Raw genomic sequence first — 7822 nt, forward strand, 5'->3', positions numbered from 1 at the left:
AAAAAAGACAAGACTGCATAAAGAAATTGTGTTTGTTTGTGTGTTTGAGTACTGATACGAATTCTAATTTTTTTCAAATTTAAAATTAAAAATTATTTAAAATTAATTAAATTTTTAAATATTTAATTTTAATTACAAATTAATCCTCATTATACATATTGTACAACATATACATTAGCTCTTGATACTTTCTCTTCTAAAATATACAAGCTTAGTTGACTTATTAACGCGGAAACTTAAGCAAGGTCATGGTGTCAAAGGTTATATAATTCGGAGCTTACACATGAATCTTTCTAGTTTTTATTAAGATAGATAATATAGATGCACACATATTTCCACAAGCCATGATTCTTCAATCTGCATTTCACTACTATTCTCATATCATTTTGATGATAATATCCATATATCCATTGTTGTTGGCATGTGCAAAAGATCTTACCATAGCAAAACCTGGTTGTGTTTCCACATGTGGGAACGTTGACATCGCTTACCCTTTTGGTATGAACGACTCCAATTGCTATGCTCACAAATTTTTCGAGATAGAGTGCAAAAATCACAAGCCTTACCTTGCAACATTCAATCTTGAGGTCACACAAATTTATGTAAACGTAAGCATACTCACATCTTTAATTTATTTTTGATATAGATTCTATTAGAATTTAGTTTTGATACCTTCGTAATTATTTAATGAGATTTATGGGTTTAGATGAACCTAAAATTTAATAATTTTTACAGATATAGTATACAAATAATTATTTGTGAAAATTCATATATAATTATTAATTTATTATTATATAAAGTTAATAGTTAAAAATTAGGTAGAAACTCAAGTGCAATCGAGTATATGTAAAGTTGATAACTGAGAGCCGTTATATGATTTGACTGATTTGACTAAATTTTCATCTAATGGCTACCGACTATCAACTTCACTTAAAGTCGACTGTATCTGAGTTTTCACTTTTAAATTATTAGATAATTTAATAAATTTGATTAAATTATAAAATTATATATTTTTATTATTTTTGTATCTGTGCGACATATAGGTTAGCACAGTGGAGATCAAGAACCCAATCTACTATAGCTGCCAAAGCAAAAATGCTTTCATAAACCTAACAGGAAGCCCTTACGTGTATTCCCAAGAATACGACAAATTCATGGCCATTGGTTGCAACAAACTAGGGTTCTTGCGTTCCAACGGTTCAAAGGTTGGCGGTTGCGTGTCCATCTGCGACGGCGATGAAGCGGTTGGAAAGGTTGAATTCGGAAACGACGGTTGCCATGGGAGATACTGCTGTGAGACTTCACTGCCTATGCATGTTTGGGAGTACAACGCAACAATAAGGGATATTATTATTGGAGATGGAAGTGAGAGCAACACGTGTAGCTATGCCATGATTGTGAGTGATGCTTGGCTTCACAGTTATGGTTTGGGGATTCAGAAACTTAGTAACGTAGAGAACATGATTGATGTTCCTGCTGTTCTTGAGTGGGAGATTCGGTATGATATGGGGATCAATTCAACACTCTCTCCTTCTCGTGCTTGTTGTGACGGTTCGAGTCTTACGTCTCCAAGCAACACTTCCTCTGGTTTTAGGTGTCGCTGCTTGGATGGTTACGATGGCAATCCCTACATTCGAGGGGGTTGCAACGGTACGATCATGCTATGGACAAATTAAATATTGTATCTCTTATTTCTAAAATGAATAATTATATTTACATCTTTGCTATATTTCAGCTGTGGCATCCGGTAAAGAAAGTGGATCCAAATGGGCTATAATAGGTACGTGTATCTAGCTTATATGGATTTTTAAAAATGAATTTTTTTTTGGCTACTATGGACGAATTTCGTCCACAAAATAAATCTTTTATGTTAGAGAATTATTTTCTATAGTCGTTAGTTGAAAAAAATATTATTTATTTATTTATTATATAGTTAAAAAAGTTAGTAACTTCAACATCTCACTCTGATGGATATTGTTAAAATTAGCGACGAAAAAATTTGATGCTACTTTCGTGATGGATTTTGTTTCTGTCGCTAACACCAATATCCATCACTAAACTAAAAAAAATATGTTGGTAATATGAGAGAGAGAAAAGAAAGAATATAAATGGATACGAAATGAATTTTTTCATTATCGACAAATTTTATCCGTTGCAAAATAAATCTATCATGTTAAATAATTATTTCTAACGGAAATAATCTGTTGCATAGTCGAAAAAAATTATTATTTATTTACTCATTATATAATTAAAAATTAATGACTTTAACATCTCATTGAACAATATGGCAGTAACTATGAACAAGCAAATATAGCAAGTAAAACAATAATAAAAATATACCGAGATTTTAACATGAAAAATCATCTCAATGTGAGAGGTAAAAATTATGAGTTATCTAGACCCATAAAATAACTCTACTATAATCAAATGAGGTACAAGAGAGCCTCAAACAAAGCACAAATCCTGCATATAACTAGCCAAAATATCAAAGCACCAAAGCTTACAAATGAGACGCAAAAAGATGAAAATATCCAAAAACAAAGCTGATGTTCGAAGCCTATTTATCCCTCTGTAAACCTCCAATCAAAATCTTCACGGTCCAGAATGAAGAACAAGATGGAAAAAATTTGCAGTCCAAATTTGACGTCAATTCAACGGTGAACGAATGAGAAACTACTGTTCAAAGATTGCTGCTCTATATAAAAATGAAAAATCTATTTTCTCTCTTGTGAAGCCAATTTCTCCCACTGTAGACCTTCAATCAATATCTTCACTGTCCAAAATGAAGAAAAAGATGAGAGGAACATACAGTTCAAATTTCAAGCCGATCCAACACTGAACGAATGAGAAACTACTATTTCAAATTTACTACTTTGTATAAAAACGAAAATTCTATTTTTCCTTTTCTCTCTCACTTTGATGGCTACACTCTCACTCTCAAAATGACCCCAAAAATTTGATTAGAGTAGAGACACAAGCATGTAAGAATACACTCCCAAACAATTGGACTTGGGCCTCACAATGGAGAGAAAAAAAGAGCCCAACAAATCTCTCCCTTCTTGATTAAGTGGAGGTCCTCGCCATTCTGGCAGTCAAACAACATGTTCAAGCTTATCTCTTGACAATGCTTTTGTCATCATATCAGTGCCATTATCATCAGGGTGAACTTTTTCAAGTTCCAACAACTTAGAATTTAACACATTCCGTATCAAGTGATACCTAACATCAATATGTTTAGATCTTACATAAAAAGTAGAATTCTTGGCAAGATGAATAACACTTTAATTATCACACAACAATACGTAACGGTCTTGCTTGAAGCCAAGTGCTGCAAAAAAAAATTTCATCCAAAATAACTTTTTACATGCTTTAGTTGCTACAATCAATTCTGCCTCTGTGGTAGAAAATGCAACACACTTTTGTAGCCTTGACTGCCATGAAATAGCTCTCCCTACAAACTTAACAAAATAACTTGAAGTTGACTTTTGAGAATCAATATCTCATGCCATGTCTGCATCAGTAAAGCCAACTAGCAAAGATTTTCCACCACAAAAACTCAAAATCAAGTTAGTTGTACCTTTGAGATATCTCATAATCCATTTAACAGCATTCCAATGTTCTTTACCTGGATTAGAGAGAAAATGACTCACAGTACCAACTGTATGAGTAATGTCTGGTCTAGTACATACCATAGCATACATCAAGCTTCCAACAGTTGAGACATAAGGAATTTCATCAATTGCTTGTTTCTCCTCATCAGTGGTTGGACACTGCTTGGTACTCAACTGAAAATGAAGAACAAAAGAACTAGCAATATATTTGGTATCATTCATGCCAAACCTTTGAAGCACATTCTTTATGTACTTTTCCTGTGACAAATAAAGCTTCTTGGAATCTCTATAATGAGTAATAGTCATGCCCAAAATCTGTTTGGCAGGACCTAAGTCCTTCATAGCAAAAAACTTGTTCAACTGTTTCTTCAACTCATTAATCCTCGAAGCATTCTTTCCCACAATCAAAATATCATTCACATAAAGTAAAAAAAAAATGATAAAATCACCATCAAAAAGTTTTTTGCAGAAATACACAATAATTTGAAGTTGTCTTACAGTAACGATGCTTCTTCATAACAAATTCAAACTTCCTATATCACTGTCTTGGAACTTGCTTCAAGCCTTCAACCCATAATCTTTCCTTCCTTTAACAACAAAGCCTTCCGATTTCTCCATGTAGATTTCTTTGTCCAAATCACTATGAAAAAAAAGCTGTCTTCACATCCATTTGCTCAATCTCCAAATCAAGAGAAGTTGCTAATCCAAGCACAGCACGAAAAAAGAACATCTGAATGTGTAGTTGATGCACCTTGTGACTTTCTTCTCATTTATTTATTCAAAACACTGCTCTTGGCAAGATCCAGAGAGATTACACTATCGGGAGTAGAATTGGATAATAAAATTCTAAAAATTTCTCATGAGTCTGGTAAGGAGCCAAAAAGTAACAATCCTTGAACCTCTTCATTAAACTTGATACCCATAGAAGATAACTGATTCATTATTTCTTAGAAGTTATTCAAGTGATCTGTCATTGATGTCCCATTTGTATATTTCAAAGCCAACAACTGCTTGATAAAAAATATTTTGTTATTCCTAATTTTTCGAGCATACAACTGTTCAAGTTTAATCCAAAGGGTCCGAGCATGTGTCTTTCCAATAATATGGTTCAATACATCATCGTCAACCCACTGTCTAATATATCCACAAACTTGTCTATGCAACAAAGTCCAATAGTCATCAGATTTATAATTAGGCTTCTTTGTCCAAAAACTAGTTGATGAAAATTCTTAACATAAATATAATCTTTCATCTTTGACTTTCACAAATCATAATTAGAACCATTTAGAGTTATCATCCTACTAGTATTAGTATTACCTTCCATTGTTTATAGAATCACAAGCTCAGAAAAATACCAACAAACTTTTATGCCAGTATGAAAGAGCCCAACAGCGGAAACAACCTAAATATCCAACACAAGAACAATATGAAAGCACTCACAACACAATATGTTAGCAACTATAAACAAGCAAATATAGCAAGTAAAACAATAATAAGAATACACTGAAATTTTAACGTGGAAAATCTTCTCAATATGAGAGGTAAAAACTACTCGTCCAAATTAATGAAATAACTTCACTATAATCAAATAAGGTAAGAGAGCCTCAAACAAAGCACAAATCGTGCCTATAACTAGCCAAAATATCAAAGCACTAAAGCTTACAAATGAAAAACAATAAGATAAAAAAATACCCAAAAATAGAGTTGTTGTTCGAAGCCTATTTCTCCCTCTATAAATCTCTAATCAAAATCTTCACCGTTTAAAATGAAGAACAAGATTATAAGAATCTGAAGTTCAAATTTCACATTGATCCAACGGTGAACAAATGAGAAACTACCACTCAAAGATTGTTGCTCTGTATAAAAAATGAAAAATCTATTTTCACCGTCCAGAATGAAGAACAAGATGAGAAAAACACGCCGTTAAAATTTTAAGCCGATCTAATGGTGAACGAATGATAAACTGTTATTTGAAATTTATAGCTTTGCATAAAAATAAAAATTCTATTTTTCCTTTTTTCTCTCACTTTGATTGCTATACTCTCACTCTCAAAATAATTTCAAAAATCTGATAAGGACAGAGATATAAGTGTGCAAAAATACACCCCTAAAAATTGGATTTAGGCCTAAAAAGAGAGAAAACAAATCCCACACTCATTAGCAATGAATATTGTTAACATTAGTGATTGATTTTAAAATTTGATGTCTCTTTTAGTGGTGGATTTTATCAATCATTATTTTGATATCTAACACCAATTTCTGTCAGTAAACTAAATAAAATTTGTTGGTAATTTGAAAGATTCTAGTAGTATATCTCCATTATGAAATTTGACTTACAAATTGACAGATTAAATATGGTTCAAAAATTAATCTGGTATTTCATTGAGATGTATGCTGGAGTTTCATCAAGTCTTGGGTCAGTCATTTTACTCCTTGGTGGATGGTTGTTGTACAAACTTATAAGGAAGAGAATAATAAAGAAACGCAAGGAAAAGTTCTTCAAGAAAAATGGCGGTTTGTTGTTAAAACAAAAGTTGTCTTCAGGCGAAGAAAATGTTGACAAAGTTGTTCTCTTCACCTTAAAAGAATTAGAAAATGCCACTGACAACTTCAATCTAAACAGAATTCTTGGAAAAGGAGGCCAAGGTACCGTTTACAAGGGAATGCTAGTAGATGGCAAAATCGTTGCAGTTAAAAAGTTCAAAGTCCAAGGAAACACTGCAGAATTCATCAATGAATTCGTTGTTCTTAATCAAATTAACCATAGAAATGTGGTTAAGTTATTAGGGTGTTGTTTGGAGGATGAAGTTCCTTTGCTCGTTTATGAATTTATTCCCAATGGTAACCTTTATGAACATCTTCATGAACAAAATGAAGATTTACCAATGACATGGGACATGAGATTGAGAATTGCCAGTGAGATTGCAGGAGCACTTTTTTACTTACACTCCATTGCTTCTCAACCCATTTATCATAGAGATATCAAATCAACAAACATACTATTGGATGAAAAATACAGGGCAAAAGTAGCAGATTTTGGAACCTCTAGAATAGTTTCTGCTGAAGCTACTCATCTCACTACGGTAGTTCAAGGAACTTTTGGTTATTTAGATCCTGAATACTTTCAAACTAGTCAGTTTACTGATAAGAGCGATGTTTATAGTTTTGGAGTAGTGCTTGTCGAACTTTTAACCGGACAGAAGGCAATATCGTCGATAAGATCGGACGAAGTGAGGGGTCTAGCTTCGTTTTTTGTTGTGTGTATGGAAGAGAATCAGGTATTTGACATTGTTGACAAAAGAGTGTTGAAGGAGGGAGAGAAAGAACATATAATTGCAGTGGCTAATCTTGCATATAGATGTTTAGAGTTGAATGGGAGAAAAAGGCCTACTATGAAACAAGTTACCTTGGAATTAGAAGGGATTAGAAGATTGGATTATTGGAAGGGTGGTTCGGCACAAGAAAACTTTGAAGAAATTGAGCTTGATAGAAATGAAGACAATCAACTATGGGATGGATATTCATATTCTAATGTGTCAGAAACATTGCACACTACTACAAGTAGCAGCAGGGAACTCTCCGAGGTTATGCCTATTCTTAAAATCAAATAATTAGAGTTGTTCTTATAGTACAGTGTACATATATTATGTTGTCTTGAATTTAGTATTCGTCTTACTAGAGTTATGCACATTTATGTTTTAGAAACTTTATATGTACGAATTGAAGATTCCTCAACGTGTGTTTTTTCTTCTTAAGTTTTTTCATTTTTGTTTTTTAATTTTTAATTTGTTCCATTTTGAAGGAATTTAGATTAGTCGGATGATGCATCCTAGCTAAAAATTCATGGTGAGGAGCAAAACATATATCACTGGACTCATAATGCTTTATAGGGGAAGATTCAATAATTTCTCACATGTTATTAAACTTTCATTTAACGTGTTTATTCCGGTACGTTAAAAAATAAATACATATTAATATAATGAATATATGACTTAATGTGAAATGGAATATATATATTATATAATCTATTATCTATATCAACAAATATTCTTCATGCAAATAGAAAAGTCTAGTATATATGTCGATGTAGCTGCTTGTTTAAACGGGGTTTAATTTCTTAGAAATTTCGTTGATTTAATTTCATGTTTATCAGAGCTTTAATTGTATTCTCTCGTAAAGCTTCGTGCCTTGATAGATTTCTCTAAGGTTAG

General features: G+C 32.5%; 1 protein-coding gene across 1 annotated transcript; it reads left to right on the plus strand.

Annotated features, from left to right (window-relative positions):
• The first annotated feature begins 322 nt into the window (after window positions 1-322).
• LOC112796207 (wall-associated receptor kinase-like 10) lies at window positions 323-7564 on the plus strand. The gene is made up of 3 exons (XM_072234316.1): window positions 323-608; window positions 1044-1660; window positions 5959-7564. The coding sequence occupies exons 1-3, from the start codon at window positions 345-347 to the stop codon at window positions 7220-7222; spliced, it is 2145 nt and encodes a 714-aa protein (XP_072090417.1). The 5' UTR covers window positions 323-344; the 3' UTR covers window positions 7223-7564.
• Window positions 7565-7822: the final 258 nt, after the last annotated feature.

Source organism: Arachis hypogaea, chromosome 4 (genome assembly GCF_003086295.3).
Source record: "Arachis hypogaea cultivar Tifrunner chromosome 4, arahy.Tifrunner.gnm2.J5K5, whole genome shotgun sequence".
In the NCBI taxonomy this organism is placed as follows: Eukaryota; Viridiplantae; Streptophyta; class Magnoliopsida; order Fabales; family Fabaceae; genus Arachis; species Arachis hypogaea.

Excerpts from the sequence above, each read along its gene's own strand:
- LOC112796207 (XM_072234316.1), top strand. The coding sequence starts at position 345 with ATGATTCTTCAATCTGCATTTCACTACTATTCTCATATCATTTTGATG. Across the intron at positions 609-1,043 it reads TCACACAAATTTATGTAAAC|GTTAGCACAGTGGAGATCAA; the intron begins GTAAGCATACTC and ends TGCGACATATAG. Across the intron at positions 1,661-5,958 it reads GGTTGCAACGGTACGATCAT|ATTAAATATGGTTCAAAAAT; the intron begins GCTATGGACAAA and ends ACAAATTGACAG.